At 35.2% G+C, this 26,290-nt stretch overlaps 1 protein-coding gene across 10 annotated transcripts in view; it reads left to right on the forward strand.

Annotated features, from left to right (window-relative positions):
• The window catches only part of ARHGEF7 (Rho guanine nucleotide exchange factor 7), a 381,786-nt gene extending 360,996 nt beyond the window's left edge, over positions 1 to 20,790 (forward strand). For 7 of the 10 annotated variants that reach the window (XM_056807962.1, XM_007501284.2, XM_056807965.1 and 4 more), the window contains 3 exons: positions 11,873 to 11,972; positions 12,370 to 12,424; positions 17,708 to 20,790. In XM_056807962.1, the coding sequence (XP_056663940.1) occupies positions 11,873 to 11,972; positions 12,370 to 12,424; positions 17,708 to 17,830 (278 nt within the window). In that variant the 3' untranslated portion in view covers positions 17,831 to 20,790. Of the gene's footprint in view, positions 1 to 3,685; positions 7,131 to 11,872; positions 11,973 to 12,369; positions 12,425 to 17,707 lie in introns of those variants that run through there. The other 3 variants (XM_056807964.1, XM_056807963.1, XM_007501282.2) reach the window with 2 other exon arrangements.
• Positions 20,791 to 26,290: the final 5,500 nt, after the last annotated feature.

The following is a 26,290-nucleotide window of genomic DNA, read 5'->3' on the forward strand; positions in this document are numbered from 1 at the left end:
TCAGATGTTTGAATTGTTTTTAGTCTTTGGAGTTTGAGTGGCTTTGCATATAAAATGAGGATCCCACATTGAAGTCTTAAAACTATTTAAAGGGATCTAAATTATCTGTATTAGAAGCATTTGTTGAGACTTAACTTGCATAACCCTCTATTTAGTAGGTATTTCAGTTAAAGAAAATCTTTTCTGGAGGATAGTAAGGAGGGAGGTCACTGAGGAAAACACTAGTATCTTATTTCAGTCACATGAACTATTTCCAGTGTTGAGTAGAAGCCTCTTTCAATAAGTTTTTTACTCAACAAAAAGGGCTATCTTAGGAATTACTCGCAAAATATTAAAAGTAGGATGAAAATAAGCTTATTTGAGTTTTTGTTTTACCCTTTAAAAATATTTTGTGTAGTAACACATTTATATAGTATTTTGAGATTCATAAAGCTTGTTTCACTTTAATTTGTCAGGCAATTTGGAGATAATAGAAAATTTTATTCTTTAGACTCCAGTATCACCTTAGTTTATTTATATTGTTGTCTAGCTCCTAATAATTATATCCCGAGACAACTTTTACACACACAGTTGTAGAAGTAAGAAAGTTTTTCTACTTTCTTCTTCTAAATCATTATTGTAAATTTAGTACAAGTGGACATCGTGCATTATTTTTGTTTCGAAAAAGGCCTCATTTTGTTCCTATTTTTACTTTTTGACCGAGTAGTTGCCTTAAGCCCATTTCTCCCGTTTTGGCTTGGCAGTGGCTGGATAGTAGACAAAAAACTCTGCCCCGATTGCTCCTGTTCTTAGAGGAAGCTGAATTCTCCCATCTGTGGGTAAACCAGCCGAGGGAACTGATAGTAGTACCTTGGTTTAACATATAAATTAAAATAAAATTTGCTGCTAAAATAATCTTTTTTATATTTGGGTAATCATTAATTAAGGAAACTCATTTGACAAATTTTTTAAAATTCCCAAATAATCATATGCTTAGATTTATGTGTTATTGATGTAAAATATTATTGGTATTTTCGTGTTTAATGATTTTTTAAAAATTTCTTTTATTATTATGAACTGGATAACCATTAACACATTTGAACATTTCCATATTCAAAGAACACAAAAAAGGACCACATACAAAAGTGTGAATCTCTAATATATATAACTTTTATGAATATATTTTTTAAAAAGCATAATCTCTACCCCAAATCAGCAGTATTCATCAATAATTAATCTTACCAAATAAGACAAATATTCTCCAGACTTCCACATTCTTTTTGATATTGCAAAGTCTACTGGGTATATACAATTTACTATAATATTCAGAATCCACAGTTTTTCATCTGCTTTTTAAATGTATTGTCTGAATATTGTACTTTATAATGAACAGACCATGATTCTAGTTTTGATGTCATCTTTTTTTTTCATCATTCACTTTCCACCTAGAAAAAGAGATTAAAATGGTTCCTATGCCCTTTAGGAGTCCTTTGGGTCCCTTGAAAAGATGCCCTGTACTAGATATGAGTCTTAACAAGAATCACTGAAATGGAATTTTAAATTATTACTTAGTGCCTAGTTTTAAACTTTTCCATTCTATTGAGACTTTACCAGAACTGTTTGTTACCAACTACCAGAACTGACTGATTTATATTTTGTTTCTTCTTGGCAAAAAGTATTGGGATGACTCATATAGGAGCTAAAGGGAAGATTAAAAGTCCTAGGCAATACACAGATGTATAATTAATCTGTGAATAATCAAAAATTTACTGTTTATGTGTGTATGTATGTATAAATTGTTGAATAAAAGTGTTAAAATTAATTTTTGGGATTTTGGGATGCCAAAAAGTTACTAGAATATTAGTCTTGTTAAAAAATAATTTGAGAAGCCTTTAATTACAAATATTTTTAAAGGAAAATTTTAATCATTGGTCTCAGAGAAATGAAGTCACCTGGGATTGTATTTTCTCTATTGCAAGATTTCTTTTTCATAGTTATGAAATGTTGCCATTGAACATGCTCATGGCTTTGCTGCTTCTGGCTGCCTGAAGGGGATTGACAACCTGTAATTTGCACACATCTACCCATGTGCTACTTTGCCTCTCTAAAATGTATTTCCATTATTCCTATACAAGAAAAGCATTGGACACTACATTATTTTGTTTCAGTTTTTAAAAATTGATGATATAGTCAAAATATTAAGAACTGAAGGGTGGGTAGATTGAAGCCTTTATTCTATTTATTATGTTGTGACAAATTTATATAGACAACCCAACCATATTCCATGTTGGGGAAAGTATTAGTTTTTACTTAAAAGATTAGTAAAAGTGGTACTTAAAATGAAATATGTGCACAGCACATTATTAAAATCAGTTATGTACATTGTACATCTGAGTATGGGTAGACTTTATAAGCTAAAACTATTTTTGTGTTAATATTTGTGTCTAGGGAATAATAGCCACTCACCTCATAAAATCTGCCTTCCTATTTTCAACAAAAATGGTCCTTTGTTTATTCTTGTTAAGGTTTGGAAGCTAAATTAACTTTGGTGTGACCAAGAGAAGGAGCAGAGACACTTGTCCCACTGATAGATTGCTACAAACAAAAGGAGTTTTTTTTGTATCACTTTGAGTTGTTGTTCCACTGGAGGATTCCACCTCCTTACCTCTTTTCCTGTTTTTCGTGTTTCTCTATCACAATTGCCTTGGCAGCTATACTTACTGTTCCCTTCAGCTGCTCCTGGGGTCTCTTCTATTTAGCCATTTTATTCCCACTTGCTCTTAGTGTCCTCTTTTTAACATTAGCAACTTTGCTGCACACTTCTTTTCTTGAATCTGTTCTTTGGTGACAGCGCTCCCAATCAGGGTTCACATCCTAGTTAATAGAAGCACAAAATGTTTATGGCGCACCCACCTCCCATGGCTTTTGGTTTTGTGTAATTCTATTGACTTAATTTTCATAAATTCCATTAAGGAGCTTGGCAACACCCACACAAAGTATGGCATGGGAGGTGGGGAAAAGAGAAGGAAGTGGACTCTATTTAATTCCTTTTTCCACTCTGAAATTTTTACAGTGGTCATATTTGAGAAGGTAAGTTTAGGCACACACACCCTTCCCATTCATTAAGATGACTACTGGTGATTTCTAGTCTTGGCAGAGAGCTAGCTGAAGAAATAAGGAAGTAAGTCAAATATATTTTAAAATTATTTTGCAGTCTACCAATCTGTCCCTTTAATGACAAGAACAACATTTTAATTAGCCATCTTTCTTTTTACAAATATAAAGTAAGACAGACTTAATTTGTTGTGCAATATAAAATTTTAGATGTTATTAATGGTCAAGCATTTGCAGAATTGTCTCTTATAGTAGGATTTAATATTTCTTAAAAAGTCAAAAATGAATAACTTAAAGTAACAGTTTAAAAATTATATTGTGATCTAGTTTTATTCCTAAAGATAAGATCTAGTTTGATTTTTCTAGTCTTTATTCTAAGTTATTCTTAGAGTATGAAAACCCAGAGAGAAATATGGATAGGTAAGCTTTGATGCCTTTTTTGTTAACAATATTTTCTCTTTTCCTTCTCTTCCCATCACCTTTTTTGCTTTTGTTTCATGTTTTTTGGTTGTGGCTATTCCTGTATGTTTTCCTCCTCATCCCACCTCTGCCTATCCACACCTGCCATTTCATTTCACCCATACATCCTTAGCATGGCAAGGCACTGACCTGATGCATAATCACGTCTTGGCTGATGATGACCAATCAAGTCTAGACTCCTTGGGTCGTCGCAGTAGCCTTTCTCGTTTGGAGCCTTCAGACCTCTCGGAAGACTCTGACTATGACAGTATATGGACAGCCCATAGTTACAGAATGGGTTCTACATCTCGTAAGAGCTGTTGCTCATATATCTCTCACCAGAACTAATGCACTTCTGAGCTTTTTTTAACAAATGCTTGTTGTATCACAGCCTGCTTTTCTTAGATGTTTTCTCGCTGTTCCTCGTCTCTTTTTAATGTGATATTTTAACAACTTTTGAGAGCGTTTCTGATATTTTCCATTGTACATGGTGGAGGCTTGATTGCCAACTTAAATACACATTCAAATAATCTCACTGCTACTAAAGGGAGACAGTATATTCACGTAAGGATATACTTGAGTTGGTTTTTGTTGTTGTTGTTGTTGTTGTTGGGTTTTTTGTTGATGTTACTTTACTATTATTGACAGCTATTGATTTGTAGCTTCCAATGGTTTGTTTTTGGAATATGTCAGTGTAGAAACTGTTTCCTTTTTTTGGATACAGTAGTGTGAACGTTTTGTATTTTGTACTGAAACCATACAGGTTTGTGATCTAAGTGCCAGCAATATGGAGCTACTTTTTAGCCTTATTATGGTTGAATTTTCTATGTATGATAAACACACAGATTAAGTAGGCATAGAATAAAATAGCAATGAGAAAGATAAAAATGTGCAGTGAAAGTACTATAAAATTAATTAGGATGTCCATGGATCTGAACAATCTGCCAAGAGCATTTTGTAATCATTTGGAGCCTTCCTTTTACACTGCTAGCATAGGTTCTTTGCCTCGACAGGTATGGATGAAGAAGGATCTACTTCATAAGTTGAGATTGTATCTTCCCTCTGCAGAACTCCATGCTTCATGATATGGTCCTGGGAAAGCATTATTTATGTTCATCCTCACAGTCCCAGTTTGGCCATAGTATGGAAGTTCCCCAGGTAAAGATGTTGTGAACTTCATTTAAGTGCCCAGTTGTTGCAAAGCATTACTTAGCCCTTCCCTTAGACAACCACCACCACTGACTCATGTAAGAAAAATTCCTGCCAAACGGATCCAAGGAAATGGGTACACATATTGCCAAAAGTTGAGGTTCTGAGAGCTTATGCATTTAGCCTCGGGAACTTGCAGGTACACTGTGCTGAGGCTGGCCTTTGGTAGGTATACTTAGAGATCAGATGCTTTGGCTTCAGTCATAGCTTGGCTGCATCCCTGACATATGTATTTACTGTGTATGTAATAGCCATGAGCACACATTTATTTGTTTTCAGCAACCAACCACAGTGAAACCTTATTACGGCAATCCCATATGTAAACAAAATCTTTCCTAAATGTTCAAGGCTGTTCTAGAAGTCACAAGGTTGCCATGCAGATCACAATTAAGGAAAATTCTTTCTCAAAAAAAAAAAAAAGAAAAGAAAATATTCCTTAGTTTTGTGGGATTTGTTGTAAGAGGGTTTCACTGGCCTCACTCAGACTCTGATTTTTGCTTCACAAAGAACTGAATGTGATAGCACCATTACATTCAGTTGTAGCTTTCAAATCTGCATCTGGGTCATTATTAGAGGGAAATTTGTGTTCTCTTTCTTGGTGTCAAAATAGAACCATAGCGTTGTTTTAAATATTTACTGAATTCAGTATCAGGAAACAAAATGCCATAATAAATGAAGAATAACATTTGAGTATTTTCATTTCTTCCTTTCCTTAGGATGGCTGTAATTCCAGGTGATTGTAATCTGCCTCTCCCTTTATCACCCCTCCAAGCCCCTGAGCATATCTACACATGCACAAATATATGGATTCAGTGTCCTGGTTTTCCTTTTTTATAGAATTGTAGCACAATTTATACACATATTTCTTTCCTAGAGGGTGGAGCCTGTTGCTCACCAGCCCAAAGGTGCTAATGAATATCTGCCAAACCTGAGAGAAAAAAGCCAATACATTTAGCACTTCATGTTTTAATGTGATATGAGTTGATTGTTCAAGGAAGGTGAGTCTTAATAAAATACCTTAGCAAAGCTGCTCATCTCTGAAATTTCTGTTGGCTGCAGTGTAGCCACTAATTTAATTTGTTTTCCCACTCTCATTTTAAAGAAGGTTGGCCAATACAAAGTGATGTGTACACATGTGTATGTACATACACACACACACACACACACACACACACACACACACACACACACGCAGACCCCATTTTAAGAATCCAGAGTCACCCTAAGGTGACTAGGTTTTTATATGTGCAGTGTATTAACATGGAAAATTGAAATTTTAATTTTCTAAGAAAGTTGACAGTACTACAACATATGTGCTCACTTTGTAATGTAATGAAGCCAGAAGTACTATAGTTTTTATTATAATTTTCATATCATAGTTATCCTTTTCTGATATTTAACCTGTGGGGCAAATATTTATTAATGCTTTCTGCATTGTTTTCATAGCCATTACTCAGAAGAACTCTGTTATGTGTATATTTACTATGTAATTGTACTTATCACAATATTTAAATTTAGTTATTACTATACTTGAATTTTTCTTTATTACGCTAAGGGACTTTTTGGTAATAGAGATCTGAAATTTTTATTAATGCTCTATGCACCAAAGTCTTTATTGTAGAAGTTAACATCATTGTGGTGATTTTTTTTGTTGAAGCTAAGGCCACTACAGAATAAGAAAAATCTGGTGGTTTTTTTTTGTTTGTTTGTTTTTGGTTATCCTTTGGGTTTTTAATTTGTTTTGTTTTTGTCTTACACCATTAATTGTTGTGAACTGGTTTAAAAGTATTAGTGCTGCAGGCTTTAACAAACTAACAAAAAGATATACCAGTGTGGCAATGGTGATATGCAGTCCAAAGGTTCAATGTTTCTATTTTTGTGGAACTAAAGCTGATGATAGTACCTTATGTTTATGCAATTCTGTAATATATGTATACAGTTAGTATAATAATGAAAGAATGAAGAATATGAATTAGAAGGTAGGTGTGAGCCATTTTCAATACTTTTGCACATGGCTTAAATGATGTTTCCAATGAATTAGTATTTACCATAAATCACATTATGATCTATTATTTGAGTGTTTTGCATAAAGCTGCCAAAACACAGTAATGTGTATATAATAACATAAAGCATTGAAATATATATACATATATATATATATATTGTGGATTTCATTTGTGAATGGGAAAAGCCATCTTTTAGGTGACCGCCATTTGAGAATACAAATTGGATGTATATCTGAATGTTGCATTGTATTGTACAGTATGCATATTATTGTTTGTGGTCGCATATGGCAATGAAGTGTTTGTTTTATAAAAAAAAAAAAAGACATCTGTTATGTACAGTTGAAATAAATTTTGCATTTGCTAGCCTGTGGCTTTTAATATTTAATTGTCACATGGGGGAAAACAGAATAGCTTAAAGTTTTATACTATTTGGCTGTTCTTCTAAAAATCACATTGTATAAATGAAAGCCAGATGATAAAAACATTTTTAAAAGCCCTCCCTAGCACTAGGATTTTCATTTTCTCAGAGTTAAAGAAGTTCTAGATAATATTTGGTCATTTCTTTCCATGTATTTATTCTTCTGTTTATTTCTTCCCTGTTATTTCAAAGAAGTTTAGTCTTTTACAGAAAATACATCCCATCCCCTTCTTTGCAATAAATAGTGATAAGAACAACTTTTTTTTTTATTCTTATGAGACAAAGTTCTTGCAAGTTCTCTCTGACATTGATTAGGTAGGTGGGAGAGAGCTGGATAAAAATAAACATGAAAGATTTCCTAAAAACGATGTTAGATTTTGGCCAAAAACCAAAAAGAATGAGAATTTTATCATAACCTTGCTGGTCAGCCATGTTCATTTAGCATCTGGAAAACTTTTATTAAAGAATTAGTTTCTTCTTTCAAATTAATGTGGTAATATTATTTCCTTTTTAAATAGGTGATTATTAGAAATATTAGTACTGTAAACCTTTTTATATTTATAATATGCTAATAATCTTGCTACTCTTGTAAGGCTCTCTCAGAGCTAATAAAATAGCCTCTTAAAATTTAAGTTTTTAGGTTGTGGTTCTACTACAAACCCTTTTTGAAAATGGGAATTTTTAAATTAAAATCAAACTTCTAGTTAATAAGGACTTTGACAAAATATTGCTTTTTAGTAGAGTTTAGTGAAACGTACACTGGCCTAAGATTTAAGTCACACAATGGCCTTCAGCAGGTCACTTTAGTTTCTTAGTTGATTTGTTCAGTTGTAAAATGAGGGAGTTGGACTAGAAGACTTCAGTATCTCATCTTCTGATGTTTTGTGAGCCTATAATTAATTGTTTGACTTTATATTTCCCCCCCTAAAATCAGTTTGTTTGGGATTGTATAAACACAGCTTTATAGGATTATAGGTGATGTTTCATCAAAATTAAATATTTGTGGAATTTTCTTGGAGGGTGATTTTTGATTCGTGTACGTAACATAAATTTGGGGGAAGAATCACCACGGCAGCATCTACAAATATTAAATTTTATTCCCTTTTTATCATTCTGTTAGGTACTTTCAGCTTGTCATCTTTTTAAAAGTTTATTTGAATAAGAAATAACCAGCTTTTTTATTCATCAGTGTCATAGAAATGGTTGCTGCTATTGTAATTTATCTTATGTAGCGCTTTAAATTTTTACAAATATTGAAAACTATTACTTTGTAACTTTAATAAGCTCAAATTTAGAATTTCACATTTTATAGTACTTTAGTAAAGATTTAGAAGGGAGACATAGATTATCACTATAGAGCTTTTTAGAGCTTAATATTTTAAATCTTCACAAAAAGTCTTCCCCTCAACCATTTTCTGAAGACATTTTAAATTATGACAATTTTAAAAAATCAGATATCCATGGCTAAGGCAGACATACCATTAATAGAAGTCCAATATCAACTTTATCTTTTATGGCATGTACATTGCCATTCATATATACACATATAAACACACATACATATATACATGTTCACATGTACCAGATGCATGTACAAATAGTATAAAATGCATATGAAGCATAAGTAATAGTAGTAGCTAATGAAGTGTGTGTGTATTAATGAAGATCTCTCGGGAGGTTTTATTTTTTAAAACAAGATAGCCTGTATATTTTGAATTAAAAACTAAGATTTCCTATTTTTCAGGGAGATTTTTGTTTTTCTTTAAGAATACTAAAGGCAAGTTCTGTTGTTCCAGAATGTATTAACACTAGTATTTTTGTTTGGTAACCATTATAATACCAGTTCTCCAAAGTGTATTAGTATTGTCATTACATTTTAAGTATGAAGAAACTGAGATGTAGAGATTAAGTGATTTTTATCAGTGTTTTTGAGAACCCTCCCCCAACATATACACACTTCCTCTACAAAATAGCACTTTATTATGGATCACATAATAGTCTCATTTGAAGACAAATGGCAAGAACCTGTTGTTATTCTTTTTGAAAACTATAAGTAAAATCTATTAAAAACCAGTATGATCTGAACCATACAGGATAGAAGGACTAGAAATCTGGACTGTTCCATTTTTCAAAATATATTATAGCCTCAAGAAATCTTTTGAATTAAATTTGGAAACATGCACTTTGTATAGGAACCACTGTTTTCAGTACACAGTAATGTGAAATGATCTTTTTTTTTTTAAGCTATCATTACCCTATTCTGTTTTGAGGAGGTATAGAATTACAAATTGAATATGACATAAATATAAAACTAATGTTCTTCTGATTTGAACAGTGTATGAGTCATCTGTTAAGAATTAGTATAATACAAATTGGATAACTGATAACAGTGGGAAAATTTACATAGCTCAGCTTTTTATTCCAATAAGTACTAGCTACATCAGGCTGATATTCTTTGCATGAATAATTAAGAGACTTCTCCCCTCCTACAAATGTGGAATAACCCTGTGCATATTTTGGTTCATTTGTAGATAAATAACAAACATTAAATTCTTCTTATGCTGATACAACTAACATTTTTTTTCATGTAAAAGGTATACGAATCCCCTTTAGCTTTCTGAATTCTGTATCAGTAGTGTTGTGAAGATCAAAAGAAATAGCACTTTGATCATCACCATAATTTATTGTTATTATTAACCTAACAGTTGTTCCAGGTGCTTTCCCCTGTCACTTAATTTTGGTGGCACTTTTCTAGCAGCTTCTTTCCATGTAGATTTTATGGCCTAGCTGCATTCCCATTATTAAATTGAGGGTTTCTAGTAAAAAATATAGAAGAGAAATTTGGAGTTATCTCGTATATCTGCCAGACTAAGGAATGAAGGCCCCTCAAATGTATATAATAGATACTTATGAGTTTTAAAAATTATTATTGTTGTTGTTAATAGATCACTCCTAAGAGATTGGTCACTTTGGGGGGGGACATAATTATAAGTCATAGCCTAACTTACCTTTAGAGTGATGATTCCATATCTCCTCAGTATATAAAGAATATTGTGTGTTTTATCTGTGAAGGTGGGTAGTGTGAACAAGACAACAGTTTGATGCTCCAAACAAAATTGTGATAAAACATCATGACATTTTTCTCTCAAGAACATTGATAGGAAGGTACCTTCCTTGAAATAGCATTTAAGTAATTTAGTAATAAACATACCAGAAAATTAGACTTGGTGCATTCAGGACTGTATTTCTTTCTCACTTGTCCAGGGCTTGGTTATTACCAGATATCAGATACAGTTAAATATTTTATGTGAGAACACCAAAATGATTATTCTGAATACTTCTGAAGCTTCTTCCCTTTATTGTTTTTTTTTTAAATCTGGCTAAATCTACTACTGAGCAACGCCTTGTGTGTTTCAGAGCCCCTAGATAAGCTATGTTAAAAGAATGGTTATACAGTAGGATTACTTTATAAAGCCTCTGAATTTATGTTTCAGTGATTGCTAAATCCTTTAATTCATTAGGAAAAGAATAAACTTAAAGTAAGACACAAATAATTATATCTTCTTTGAAGACAGCTATAATATAGTAACTTTGGGGGTTTATTTGGATTTTTAAAAGTAGCATCTAGCACAATTCAGTGACCACAAAGGTGTTCAATAAATATCCTTGGAAATAACTGACTAGTGAAATCAAAGAATGGCAATCCTGAAATTGAAGGGCCCCAGATGTGACAACTTACTACATTACTTCCTAAACATATGGGTTCATATATTTGTAGAACTACATATTTTTTTTAATTGGTAATTTATCACAAATCTACTTGTGGTAGATAGATAATGGTTTCTCAGCCTTAAATCTATATTATATAACATATACTTTCCCAGAGTATTAATAATATTTTCTAGAGCTTTGCCATAATTGTACTTTTTTCTTTATTTAAAAAGATTTGATTGTTGTTATGATCTCTCACATATGCCAGTCTTCATTTAAAAGAACAACTGCCCCAATTTTTTGAGCTTGTCAGAGCAATGCAGTCTTCATTCTTTCATTATACATTTATTGAGTACCTATTGTGTGTCAAGGCATTGTGCTACATGCTAAGCCTATGGATTAGCATGCCTAACCTGTTGATTATTTTCTTATTCTTTACGTAGACAGTTGTTTATATTCCTGAAAATTTGGAAAATAATCCTTAAGAAAGAACCACTGAACTAAATTTTGATTTTTTCCCATTTCAAATTCCATAACAGTTCTAGTTCTCTTTTCAGGCCTCATTTTAAATTTAAATGTTTTAATGGTCATGCATATGTGTTTGTGTTTTTAAGATGTATATATTACTATGGCCAATTATATATATTTTTTAAAATGTTGCATCAAATTGATGATGCTTTCTAGCCAGAATATGACCCAAAGCTTTTTATTCATTCCCTAATGGAAAATCTCAGTTTTAAATAAATGTTTGTGATAAGTTTTGAGTCTAAAAAGGTTCAGAAGATTGGTTTTTCTTTTTACTTTACACTCTTGGAAAGAGTCTTTGAGGTATTAGGGAAAGCAAAATGATATAATGACCTGGGATTGGCTGACACAAAATGCCTGACCCTGAGAATAGTTGAGAACTTGTAAATGTCAAATCGTTTCGTTTAGTGTTAGTACTGTACTTATTTGAAATTCTTCTTAATGATCCTAGGTTCCCGTAAAGAATCTGCTCCCCAAGTTCTGCTCCCAGAAGAAGAGAAAATCATAGTTGAAGAAACTAAAAGTAATGGTCAGACTGTGATAGAGGAAAAGTAAGATGTTTTCCAACAATTCAAAGCGGGATTGCAAATTAAAAATTTGTTATCTGCTTGCTGCCTCTGCCCCCATTCTATTCCTGGGAGGGGGCCACCAGTGTCATTGGTGAAGTTGAGTGAGGGTGGGCTTATGGTTGTAAAAGCTTTACTCTTCTTTTACAGATTTAGTTTTGCTTTGGGTAAGAATTCTTCCACTTAAAAAAATCATTTGAGTTTAAATCCCTTCAATTCAGGTGTCAACATTGTAACATTAGAAAAATTAAGATTCAAGAGTATAGAGCAACAACATTGACTTAATAAGTACTCTGACAGGTGCTCTCTTGACTAAGCATTTTGAAATAGCTTCTCAACTTTATAGCAGTATTTAATATATCAAATCATATTTTATTTTCAGGAGTCTTGTTGACACAGTATATGCATTAAAAGATGAAGTCCAGGAATTAAGACAGGTGGGTTAACAACCATATATTCATATAGTAAGTCAGAAAGAAAATTCTTTATAAATGTAAACATGCATATGTGCATACACATGTCCCCAAATATGTATAGAAAATCATGTCTTCAAATATTTTGATGTCTTAATGAAATATAGCACATACTTGTTAAAGAGATGGAAGGAGGATGCACAGGTTTGGTTTGGTTTGGTTTTGTTTTTCAATAAAATGGCCTAAGCAGTTCAGCAGTTCCAAAAATGGTTCTCTCTAGCTATTTAGTTGAGCCTGGTGACCACAGGCAAAAAATACCACTCATCCTTACCTTATCATGTAAGATATCTTGGGTGCCAGAATAAGAATGGAATATAGCTTCAGCCCTACAGAAAAGTTTCATAGAAATACTTTACACTTAGGTTCCTTTACTTGAAAATATCCAATAAAAGGGAATTCACTGTTTCTGAAGGCAACACTTTCCTCCACTTTCAAGGAGGTATGCTTTTCTTGTGCCATTTATCCTCTGATAACAAGGGCCGATTCTAATTTTTAGGATATTTTTCCTCAAATTGAAACCGAATTTGAATTGCTACAGCTTCCATCCTTTTGTCTGCAAATTATCTGATTTTTCTACCATCTGGGCACAAGTAGAATAAATCTAATCCCTTTTCAACAACCCTTTTCATTCTCCTTCTTAGTCCTCCTGTTATAAGGTTGCATTTTATTATGGTCTAGACCTATATTTTCATTGGTATATGAAACTCCCTATGCTAAAACTTTGTCTACCAATGCAGATAAGTAACTGTCCTGGAAACTAGTCTTAACTTGACATTATAAGTCAGAGGTTTTCCTCACTCTTGAGACCAGCTTTTTATTCATATAGGTTATGTGGGCAGCAAAAATTTCTCATAAAATGAAAATTTTGACTATGAACTAACCACTTATAGAAGTACACTTCCCTCAGACATTCTACCCAACTTCACTATAGTATCTATCTTCTTCCTATCCTCTAACAAATTGCCAGTGTCCCACTGATTGTTCTTAGGCGCTTCAAAAGAGAATAATTTGACTATCAAAGCATGAAGAGGACTTTTAGAAAATAAATGAAATCCTCAAATATTTTTGCAATATTGATCTCTTTTTATCATGCTATGAAAATCAAACATAGTGCCAAAGATCATTCTGCTATACAAGGTCTTAGAAAAAATTAAACCCCTTAAAATAAGAATCGAGACTTACTTTATTCTTTGCTCATTCTAAGATTAGTGTATAGTTTAAAATGTAAACTATATTGTTCTGCCTTGTTTTCAAGGTAACACCCAATAAGACTGTTAATACTTTTTTAAAGCTGATATCATTTTACGTAGCCCTTTTCTGATACCAATTATCTTTGAATAATGGCAACTTGCTCTACTTGAAAGATTACTGTCATTTCTCATCCTCTAATTCTTAAGTCGTCTCTTCTCCAGGCTAAATATGCCCAATTATTTAAATTAATCCTCTTTTGATATGGTTATCAGTCCCTTGATTATCCTTTTCTCCTCTCCTTGGAGTTCACCAGTTTGCCATAGTTCCTCCTAAAATGCAGTCCTGGGACCTGAGTATGATATTCCATGACTTTTGGTATAGTAGACACTCTTGTCACTTGATGCAGCCTATCACATTAGCTTTTGGGGGGCAATTATTTCACATTGTTGACTCACTGAGTTTGAAATTTTCTAAAATAAACACAGATCTTTTTCAGATGAACTCTTTTCTAGACATATCCTTACCCCTATTTGTTCAAGACTCGTACAGTTAATTTTTTAAATTCAGGTATGGGACTTTACATTTGCCCCTATTTCATCTCATTTGATTTGGCACAGTGTTCTAACTTGCCTTTTTGGATTCTGACTCTATTACCCAAAGTGTTCGCTATTTTTCTCTGTTATGTGTGACCTGGAAATTTTAGAATCAATATTAGATTTAGGCCTTCATCTATACTAGTAATAAAAATGTTGATTGGCATAGGGCCAAAAACAGTTGGAACAAACCATTGGGATCTTCCTTCCAAGTTGGTATCAACCCATTATTTACTACCTTTTTGAGTTTTGGCATTCAACTAGTTTCAAATGCACTTAACTGTAATATCATCTAATCCATCTCTTTCCCCATTGTCTACAGGATAACATGAGAGACTCTGCTCAATAAGGTTATAGGAATCCAGGTTTGCAGTTTCTATGACTTGTCCCTAATGTACCATCTAGTACCACTATCAGAAGGGAAAATGAAGTTAATCTAACATGGACTATTACTTATAAAACCGTATTCTGCCTCAGTAATACTCATCCATTCTCCTGATAGTCTTCCTTTGCTGATTCTCCAGCTCTCTTTAGGACTTGGCTTGATAAATTCAGATGGGTAGTCTCTTTCTGATTATCAGAGGCTCAAGAGAAATGTTTTTGTTTTACTAATTCTCACTAGATTCTGTCTATTCCTAGATTCTCATTCCTGTATTTAAGCCATGGTTTAGAAATACAGGACCTATTCTCATACACCATCTTCTTTTTAAAAATTTTATTCAAAGATATTTTATTTTTCTGATTGCTTGTTATAACAAATTTCAATATATGTTTTCCAAAATTATAAGATCCAAGTTTTCTCCCTCTATCCCTTCCTCCCCCTTTTTGGAGATGGTGAGCAATTCAGTACTTCCATATTGGTCATTATTGTAAGAAAATACTCAAAACCCAAACCCCAAAATAAAACCTTAAAATAAACTAATGTGAAAGACTTGATCAGATACTATCTTTTTAAACAAGCTATTAATTTCCCAGTTCTCTTTTTTTTTTTCAGTTGACAACAATATGAAAACAGTTCACAGTCTTCAGTTTTTCCCTGGAACTTAAAATTTCTCAGCCTTGTTTCCCAAGTTTATTTTGACAGCATTCATATAATTTCCTCATGGAAATCGTTAAAACTAGGTAGCAGTTATCAGATTTATTATGGTTTATTAGGAATCTTTTCAATATGTCATGGATATATGCTCTCAGAAGAGGACTGTTGTTCATGTCGTTTAATGAATGGCCTTGTTGATAGCCCTCATTAGGGAGTTATTACTACTTAATTCTTCGTCCTTTCATAGCCACTGGATGATGGCTCTCCTGGTGGCTCCAGATCCCTCTCAGCTTTCCTTTGATGCACAAGAAACCACTTCCTGTTTAGAAAGTTCAGCTGTAGTGGCTAAAAGCAGATGCTCATATACCTATGAAATACTTTCCTTCCTTCTCCATGATAGTTCTTTTATCCTTTAACCAGGCAGAAGATGGAGATTCCTCTCTGTGCCCTCAGATTCTTTTCCTTTTTGAAAACTTATTTCCATTCTTTCCAAAGAAGATTTTGTTTCTTGACAAAGTAGAAAGTAGACCAATATTCCTACTGTGCTTTCTCATCATCTTGAGTAGGGAGGTCAACATATACTTCTTCAAATATAGGGTTTTTTTTTGGTCTTTCATGAAATCACAAACATGGTCCAGCCTACTCAGGTCTCTGCAAAATTCCTGCCAAAGTTCTTTTTGTTAGTGCTTAATTGCTGGGGCCTTCTAAGTGCAGCTTGCTTTTTACACTGGATGTTGTTAAGCTTTATTTGATTAGCTAGCAATTAACAGCTTTCTTCCAGAAGCTTCAGTGAAACAGAAATTACTCATGTTGACAGAGAGGGTCTCAAAAAGAACTCCCTACCCCTTTTACTTCCTTATTTCTTATGTCCTTTTCCCATGATTAATGATCCTCTGCAGCTGAAAAGTGCCAAGCCAAAAGGTATCTGATATATCAGAGGTTAGCTCAGTATAATTGCATTTTAAATATAATTCTGATGGTAGACTTCCTAGCTCATTTGGATTCTGAGAGGAATAAATTTAAAGCCACAGGACTAACATGATATGACCTTGAACACCATATCAGAGAAACTATTAAGAAATCCCTACTTATGGTGATGGAATATTATTGTGCTCAAAGTAATAATAAAGTGGAGAAATTCCATGGGGAATGGAACAACCTCCAGGAATTGATGCAGAGTCAGAGGAGCAGAACCAGGAGAGCATTATACACAGAGACTGATACACTGTGGTACAATCGAATGTAATCGACTTCTCCATTAGTTGCAATGCAGTGATCCTGAACAACCTGGAGGGATCTATGAGAAAAACCACTATCCACATTCAGAGGGAAAACTGTGGGAGCAGAAACACAGAAGAAAAACAACTGCTTGATTCCATGGGTTGAGGGGGATATGATTGGGGATGTAGACTCTAAATGAACATCCTAGTACAAACACCAACAACATGGAAATGGGTTCTGAGCAATGTCACATGTAATACCCAGTGGAATTGCGTGTCGACTATGGGAGGGGTGAGGGGATGGGAGGGAGGAATAGAAAATGATTTTTGTAACCAAGGAATAATGTTTGAAATTGACCAAATAAAAAAATGTTAACCCCCCCCCAAAAAAAAGAAATTCCAACTTTCTTGGTTTGTGAAACCTCATCCTAATACTTCTCTTATGATTAGTGAGGGCAAGTTGGTCCATTCCCACAGGACTATTTCTTCCCAGCATTCCAAAGAAGTGATACTCAGCAAATTAGCCAGGTGGACAGGTACTTAGTTCCATCATCACCTTTAAAAACACTGTCATCTCTCAATAGGTGCTAAATTATTGCCTCTTTTTAGTCAGAATAGAAGAAATGGTATTTTATTTTTGGAGAAAATTGTAATCTTATGGCTTGTTCCCATTGTTTTTCTCTAGGCATGAATTTATAGTCTTATCTGAGAATGAGTGATTATTCAACAGTCATCCCATTGCTTGCAGTATGACACATCATTAATTTGATTCCTTTGCAAAGTGCTTGTTGGTAATTGTGAACCAGAAAGGAGCAGGAAATGGGCACATAGTATATTTTCTTATTTTCTGCTTTCTTATGATGCATCATCACAAAGGGATTGTATCAACAAATGTTCCTGTATTAAAAAAGAATCTTTAATGAGGGACATTGGGACAAATTTTATGACATGTTTTGGATCTCAGTAGCAGTTATACATAAAAAAACACTTAAATGAAGTTTCCATCAGGCACTTCTCCTTCATGATGCCAGGAAATTATGTCAGCTCTTTTGGAGTATTGAATAAATATATTACATCGTAACAGCACTAGAATCTGCACCAGACTTTCATTAAATGAGTCCTTGGAATTCTTTTCTTGGATGTATTTTGGGGAAGGAAAAGTTCTGTTCAGTGCCGAAAATAAATGAAAATGTCATCTTTTTTTCAGGATAACAAAAAGATGAAGAAATCTTTAGAAGAAGAACAGAGAGCACGAAAAGACCTGGAAAAGCTTGTAAGGAAAGTCTTAAAGAATATGAATGATCCTGCTTGGGATGAAACCAATTTATAACGAACTTGCCTTTTTTTCTTTCTATTGAAAGACCAGTTATTTAGTCCAAGCTGGGGATGCCTTCTGACATTTGTCAGAATTACATCAAGAGCACTGCAAAGCAGGATATAACTGAATGGAGTAGTTATCTTGCCTGTCATATGTATAGAAAAGATCTTGTTTATCGTGTGTATAGAAAGATGAAGCCATTTAGTGAAGAGTCCATATGTGATGATAGAGACCATGGCTCCTGAACTGCATTAAATTAAATTTGTTAGCATCTAAATTACCTCATTTTACAGAAAGTGCAGTGACTGACTAAAAGCTTGTGTTTCTCATCAGTGACTTTTAATTGAACATATATAAATATATACATATATATTTCTTGTAAATATCTATAATTTTTAATGCATACATGGTTGCTGTATCTGGGCTGACACCATGCTAGAATTTCCTTCCCTCTTATCTTTATGGTCACAAGGGTTAGAAAGCATAATCATGCATTCATCTGAGTGGAGGATAAAAACCTCTGAATTCTATTGGTAGAACTTTATATTTGTTCCAAGTTCACATCACACATTTAAAAATACATTCTGTTCTAGTACACTTAAAAATTTAACCTTATTTATGCCTGTCCAAGCATTAAAATGGCTTATAAGTCTTTGCTGAAAACAGTATTAAAAATCTTAAGGATGCAAAAGTTCTGAGCCCAGGATCATTTGACTAGTTTAAACAAAGAGCCCATGATTCATATGTTTCTTTGAGAAATTGACATGCTCCACTACTGTGGCCAATTAAAGATATATGCAATTGTCTCCTTTGTCTAATTAATGTGATTATCAATGCTTAGTTATTCTATTTTTTGAGATCACACATAGACTTTTATGTATAGCTCGTTAGCAACTTGATGAAATGCACTGTTTGTCCTCCCTACAAAAAGAGGAATCTAAAACCATATTATGTAAATAAAATGTATTATTTATTATACAATCACTGCAGCCAACAAAAACAAATAGAGGTAATATCATGAGCTAACATTCATGGGTAGGGTTTCTTTATTGGGCCAGTCCAAATTCTATGAGATCTATTTTTCCATCAGGATGCAGCAAATGTTAGCACAATGCTCAGTGGGAGAGGTTTTCCCTTCTCTGGCAAGAATAAAGCAATATACATTTTATGCCCAGCCAACTGAAAGTTTAAAAGTTTAAACTTTCCCTCTCTTCCTTTCCCACCCTTTCTGCACACCCTATGTATAAACTACAAAACTGATGGGGAAATGGAAGTCTGGGATTACATTTTTTTTTCAGGCAGCCTCAGTCTTGCATTCAGAAATCTTATCAGTGGCTTGGAGTAGGTGAAAGCCTTGCCTGGAGAACAACCACTTTCTGTTCTGCTTCAGTGGTATAAGAACTATGATCCCAGGAACTTCAGTGTTTTATATTTCATACAGATTATTTCCTTTTTTTCTGATTAAGTCAGCTTTAAAATGAAGTGAATTGTTTCATAGAGCATGTGCAAAAATTAAGAGACAAAAACCTGCAATGCTGTACAGTGGGGCTCTTGGCAGAAGGCTCAGAAAGACTAGCTAGCCTCTGGCAACAGAGGATTATCAGGTATGATTCATGTAGCCTGTACCCAGAAAGGTGGTTAACTGAATTTAGGAATTTTCTGAATACTAGGCATAAGACAATGGGAGCATTTCCCCCTAAAAATACCTGTACTCTGATATACTTCATCCTTTGGAATGGTCACTGTAAAAGGATGTGGATCCCTCTGATGATTGTGGTTTCTTCTCAACTTCATCTCATTAAAGGTTCTGGTCCTGAATTTGTTTGAGTTAACTCAGTGGCATAATTAGTCTTCTTTTTAGAAACATTGTACACACAAACCCTTTGGTGTGATATGGCTAATTGATGAGAAAATGTAGGGGGGAAACTAAGGTGAATTTTTTGTTCTAATTCAAGATTCAGAATTTCTAATATGCTGTAGTTCATATTTAATGCAGATATGACAAGACTAAAAAGTTTCAGGCTTTTTATTTAGAAAGTTTTCTTAAACTGGATTTTGTTACTTAATTGCCTACAGTTAAAAGGAAATTGCACAGAAAGACAGTACAAAGGAGGAAAGTATTTAAGTTTGCCTTCTTTAGCAGATTTTAACTCAGGAACAACTTTGATCTGACCTTCTCTCCATCACTTTGTAAAAGGTGGTATTGCTGTGTCTCTTTGCTGAGAGATATAACATCTGTCCTAACTGAAGAACTACTCTAGCCTACAGCATATGCCAGAATAGATCTCTTACAGAACATGCCTTAAATAGTAGAATGAAGTATTTAATTCAAGTTTGATGGTGTTTTTAATGTCTCATTCCTTCATATAGGGGATGGTCATTAAGATGACCATGTTAATGCATTGCTTTTTCTTTCTGTATATCCCAAACCATGAATTAATAAGTCAGGTTTTTGGGGAGCAAAGAAAATGCATCTTGAGTGTTTCTTTTTAAAAATTTGTTCTTTTGTACATACACTCTCTACATTTCACCGTGTGACCTTCTGAGGGGTTGGGAATTTGATATAAACATTAAAAATGGGGCACTGTGTATTTAACCTTTGAAAGGGTTACTTCTTTGCTCTCACCTTTTATGGATGAGGAGATGAAGCCATTTCTTATCCTATAGATGTGAAGCACTTTCAGTTCTAAACTGTGTTTGAAATGTAGCATCTGAAATTCTTTTTGGTGTACTTAATGATGTATGTGCTTGTTTGTCTCACCATGTGTCACAACATCCTGGACATTAAACAACTGACTGCCTTTGTATAGACTTTCTTAATGCCAATCATTTGTTTAGGAAATCTAGAGCATCCATTTACAATAACTCTGGAGAAAATTTTAATCTAAATGTCACAGATAATGTCCTGGTATTGACTACTACAATGTTTATGCTACATTGTTGTAATTAATATTAAACAATGATTTTTCCTATATTATGAGGCATTGTCATTTCATCCTGTGAATTCTCTGTGTTTTATGAATGTGTAAATGAATCTTTATGAATAGTAGAAAAATTTGAAGAACAAAGTTGACTTTGGTAAACTAGGAAACCTGTCAGAAAGCCCAAGGTAAATTTGCAAGACTTCCCCTAATGGAAGAAAATGGTATGTTCTTAGTGCTGAGGATAGAAAGCCAAAAAAGGAGACCCCCCCCCCCCAACTGCCTCCATTTCCTTCTCTTCTTCCCTCCCCTCTCTTTGATCAAAATGAAACAAAGGGAAGATTAAAAACAACAACCACCACCAACCCTTGACAAAGCAGATTGTACTAGTTGGAGAAATTCAGTTGTCCATAAAATATGTAGAAAGGATGACAAATAGGAAGGCAATTTGCTTGTTAATAATAATCAAGATTAGATAGAATTAACAAAGTAGCAGCCTTTTTAAAAAAAATGCCTTTTGGTATTCTTAGAGCTTATCAACATCCAGGGTTATCTTACCTCACTTTTACCACCTAACTAGTCATTTCCCCAGTCCTGTCCTGAGAGTTTTGACCATTGCAAAATGAAACATTTAAGTAATAAAGTAGTTGTACACAAACTCCATTGACTCATTGCCACTGTTAGGCAGTCATATACCTCCCTTATCAGTTCACTGTCCCACTCTCATAGCAGCTCTTCTAAACCTCATCCCTCCTCAAACCTTTCATGACTCCCTCTTTTCCTGCCCTTTCAACTGAGAACTTCACATTATAGTTTTTAGAAAAAATTGAAGCCATTCACTGTGAGTTCCTCTGCTCCCCACTTTCTCATATTGCTCATATGCCTTCTGCCATTCTCTTCTTTTCTCTGTCTCCATCAAGGCTGGGTGATTCGACTCCATACCACCTCCTTCAACAGGTTGCCCCACCATCCTCCCCATGCAGTCCTTTTTCAGTCTCTCTCAAGGCCCCTTCTCTAATGCCTACCAACATGCCCATGCCCCTCACCCTCAAAAACACCCTCCCTAGTGCCTTCCACCCCTGGAACTATTGCTCTATTCTGTTTTGTCCCTTTGAGGTTAACCTCCATGAAAATATCATCTAAATATACCTCCACTTTCTCTTCTCTCACTCTCACTCCTTTCTCATCCTTTGGTAATCTCAACAGCACCCATGGATTTAATGAATAACTATGGGAGTGATTCACAGCTCTACCTATCCTACCCTAATCTCTGCTGATTTCCAATCTCATATCTCCAATTGCCTTTCAGACAGCTCAAAGTTCATGTCCTGTAAACATCCTCCCCTCCACACATTGGAAACTCACTTTCTTCTCTCCCTCCCCCCCAAGTCTTCTCCCTCTCCTCCTCTCCCTGTTCCAGCCAAGGACACTGTGGTCCGCAGCCTCTCAGCCTAAGCGCCATCCTTGACTCCTGAAGTCTCACCCCATCCCTTTGTGGCCTGCCTTTGGCCTTTGCAACCTCTCTTGAATCTTCCCCTTTTCTTCTGTAACATGGCTCGGATGCAAGCCCTCAGCAACTCAAGGGATGTCTGACTGCTTCACAAGCCTCTTCCCAGGCCAATCCATCAGTCATTCAGCCACCAGGATGACTTTCCTGAAGCATGGCTCCAACGTTGTCTCACAAATCCCACTTCAGGGAACTTCAGCAGCCCCCTGTTTCCTTCAGATAGAAAGTCCTCTGGCATTCAAAGCCTAGGCCAGTCTTAACTTTTAACTGTTCTTACACCCAGCTCTCTGCCACATCCTCTTTGATCTAGTGACCCTGGCGTCCTTGCTGTTCTTTGAGTAAGATGCTCCAATCTCAGTGCCACCTGTTTTCCTCGGCGGTCCCCCATGCCCACAATGCTCTGCCTCATCTTCTTGACCCACTGGCTTCCTTTTAAGCCCTACTAAAATCCCATCTTGGAACATGACCTTTCACCACCCCTGCTTCATTCTAGGGCTTGTCTTCTCATCATTTCCTGTTTATCCTATCTATAGCTTGTTTGTATATATTTGCTGATCCTTTCCCCTGTTCCATTGTGAGTCCCTTGAAGTCAGGAACTGTCTGGACTCTTTTCCCCCTACTTGCTACTTCCTTGTCTCCAGAGCTCTTCTTGATCCATTGAGATTCTGTTCCAGCCCTCGTTATTCTATAATAAATCTAGAACAATCTCTCTAACTCCTCCAGCTTTGGTTGTCGTAACTTCACAGATGATTCCCCATCTTCGACCATTTTCCGAATTCCAGACCCAGATCTTCCGCTCCGGATCTCTCTCCCCCCAACTCTATTTCTTGTGACTCTGCCCTTTTATCTTCTCCGTTTGGGACTTGAGTGTTTTCTGTCCCACCCCTCCCCCTTCTACCTCTTCTATCCACTTTCCAATTCTCCCCGTTCTGTTTCTGTAATACCTCTTTCCTCCTCTTCATTTTGGACTCTACCACCCTTATCTGCCTAACTCAGTTGCTTGAAGGAGCCTCCGTGCCCCCTCCTGTCTGCCCTTCATGTTGCTGACGGTCTAATCTTCTGCAGCTTCACCCACCGTTCTTCAGTGCCATAGGAGTAAAGCCCTGGACTTGGAAGTCAGGAAGACCAGAGTTTAAATCCTGCTGTATGGCCCTGGGCAGGACATTTAACCCTGGCCAGGTCCAGGTTTCCTAATTTGTAAAATGAATGTAATAATAGCACTTGCCTCACAGAGTTGTTTTGAATACACACACATCCACACATAACATACACATGTATGTATGCATGCATATATAAAACACTTTGCAAATGAAAGCACTGTACAAATGTCTGGCTGCTATTTCCCTTTGTGTGGTTTCCCCTATCAGAAAATGAAACCCTTGAGGACAAGGATTGCCTTTGCCCTCGTCATTTGGTATCCTAATCTTAATCTTTGGCCTGTAAATGCTTAGAAAATGTCCATTTATTCCATTCAGCATAAACCTGGTCATATTCTTCCTAATTTTTTATTCTTATCTCAAATTTTTGTTGTTCAGTCATTTTCAGTTATATCTGATTCTTTGTGATCCCATCTGGGATTTTCTTGGCAAAGACACTGGGATGGTTTGCCATTTCTGTCTCCAATTCATTTTACAAATGAGGAAACAGAGGCAAACAGAGTTAAGTGACTTGCCCAGGGTCACACAGCTAGTAAGTGTCTGTGACCAGATTTGAACCCAGATACATGAACCTTCCTGACTCTAGATCTAGTAATCTATCCACTGTGCCACCTAGCTACCCTATTCCAAACCATTTATCTCTCTATATATCCAAACTATATAGCCAGTAATCTTAGCAGACTTAATTATCCACAGATAGCCACACTCCCTTGCCTGTCCTTTTCTTTCCATTCCCAAGCCTGTGTCCTTCTGTTCCCCATGACTTCAATTCTACACTCCACTCAAGACAACTAAATTCTTCCCGTTCCCTAAAACCAACTGCCACTTCTTCCGTGAAATCTCTGATTCCATGAGTTTAAAATATCCTTTACCTTCTCCGTTTTTAAATAGCATTTTGTTCCAATCATGCACTTATTATGCATTATTTTATAATTATTTAGTAGAGGAATGGATATGATGCATCCTCACATTATGTAAACTTCAAATGGGCATTCAAGCCTTTTATCCTTCCCAGACCATAGCATAATGCATATAACAGGAGCTTAGTAAATTTGTTAAATTAAATTGACTTGTTTTGGTCTTTCCTCTTCCATCCCTTCTCCCTTTTGCTTCTGATTTTTGTGTTTACTTAAAATTCACTTCACTTCCATGGAGGATTCATCTGTTTATCTGGCACCTTGAAGGATAACAGAATTTGTTCTAACCCCTGTTTTGCATCACATCTTGAGGACTAAAATATTCCTTCTGATAGTTGTTACAATATTAACCAGATTTGGATTTTTAAGAAAAAAAGGAGGAAAGAAGAGACTATTACAGAGCCATTTGCCCCTTCCTCAGAAAAATAAGGTGAGGGAAACAAAATTGAAATGTTACTTTCTACATACCTACCTATTTGACCTTTTGAGAAAGAATGTTCCTATGGGAAATGGATGACTAAGAGATTTAATGGTTCTTATAAACCTGCTAAAGTTATTTATAATGACAAGCAGTAATGTATGTCTGTCTGTATAGCCATGAATTCCGGACCTATTTTTGCTTTCAGAAATAAATGTAAGGAACATAGAGTTAAGTTCCAAAAGAAGATAGTTTCTTTAGACTTCTAATGAAGTGTGTGTTCCTGTGAGCACATCCATTGTTCATGGCTCTGGGTCCATTTTCTTGCCCAGTTTTTTATCATTTTAATTTTTATTATCTTGGCATTTAACATCCAGGAAGACTCTTATGATCAGATCTACGGGATTTTTAAGAACACTACAATTAACAATCAGATCATAAGTAATAAGATTTACTAACCAAAAGAACTGTGAGGTTTCACATCACACACTCAGTGAATTGATGACAAAGGTTGTTGTGGAAATCAAGGGGCTGTGGAAAGGCAAGGACTCTATATAGTACCCTCATGGTGGAGCTGAAAATCATTCTGGAAAGCAGCTGGGAATATGTGAAAAAGGAAAAAAGGACCCTGTGGCCATATATCTTGGACCTAAAGATTCTACTACTAGAAATGTGTGCTGGGAAGGTCAGTGACAAAAAGAAAGACTTCATATATACCGAAATGTTTAGAACAGCATTTTTTTTTTCTAGTAGCAAAAAAACTGGAAACAAATTACCTTCAGCTAGAGAGTGGCTTAATAAGATGTGGGGCATTAAAGTAATGGCATGTTTTCCTGCTATCTCAAGTCGTGAATATGATGAATACAGAGAAGCACGAGAAGATAATGTGAACTCCTATAAAATAGTCCGACAGATATTCTATTCCATGACAACCTTGATGTAAATAGAACAACAATAACCGTAAATCAAAACTGGATGCTGTGAAAGTATTATGACCAACTTTGAATGCCGAGGAAAGACACTTCCATCTGCTGCATGCTAGAAATGGGATTCTGGGTGAATAATCCCACATGCATGTCACATTTTTTTTCAATGTGTTGGTTAGTTCTGCTGAACTGTCTGCCCCACCACCCTCAACTTTGATTTGTTCTTCGTTACATGGAATGGCTCCCTGGGAGGGAGAATCGGGGATATGCTGAGAAATGCAGATGATATAAAAGTGAGAGATCTCAACAATTCTTTTTTTAAAATTTATGTAAGGTATTGGAGATCTGAACACTGGGTGTCTCTCATGGACTCTTCACTACATGAAACACGCAGCCTTGGTGTTCTGAGGCACTGTGAGGTTCTGCTTTTGGGTGAAAGCTAGCCCAGACCCTCACTGTCTCTGTGTTAGAGAAGTGATTAAGTCGTGTTCCTCACTTTGTGTCCCACTTTATAGAGTGATGATATTTAAATCGCCTCATTCATGCATGATGCTTGAGATATCACGTGACTGAAGGAGATGTAAATATTTTCTAGTCAAACACGTGCCTGGGATTGTGGTAAGATG

Source organism: Monodelphis domestica, chromosome 8 (genome assembly GCF_027887165.1).
Source record: "Monodelphis domestica isolate mMonDom1 chromosome 8, mMonDom1.pri, whole genome shotgun sequence".
Classification (NCBI taxonomy): Eukaryota; Metazoa; Chordata; class Mammalia; order Didelphimorphia; family Didelphidae; genus Monodelphis; species Monodelphis domestica.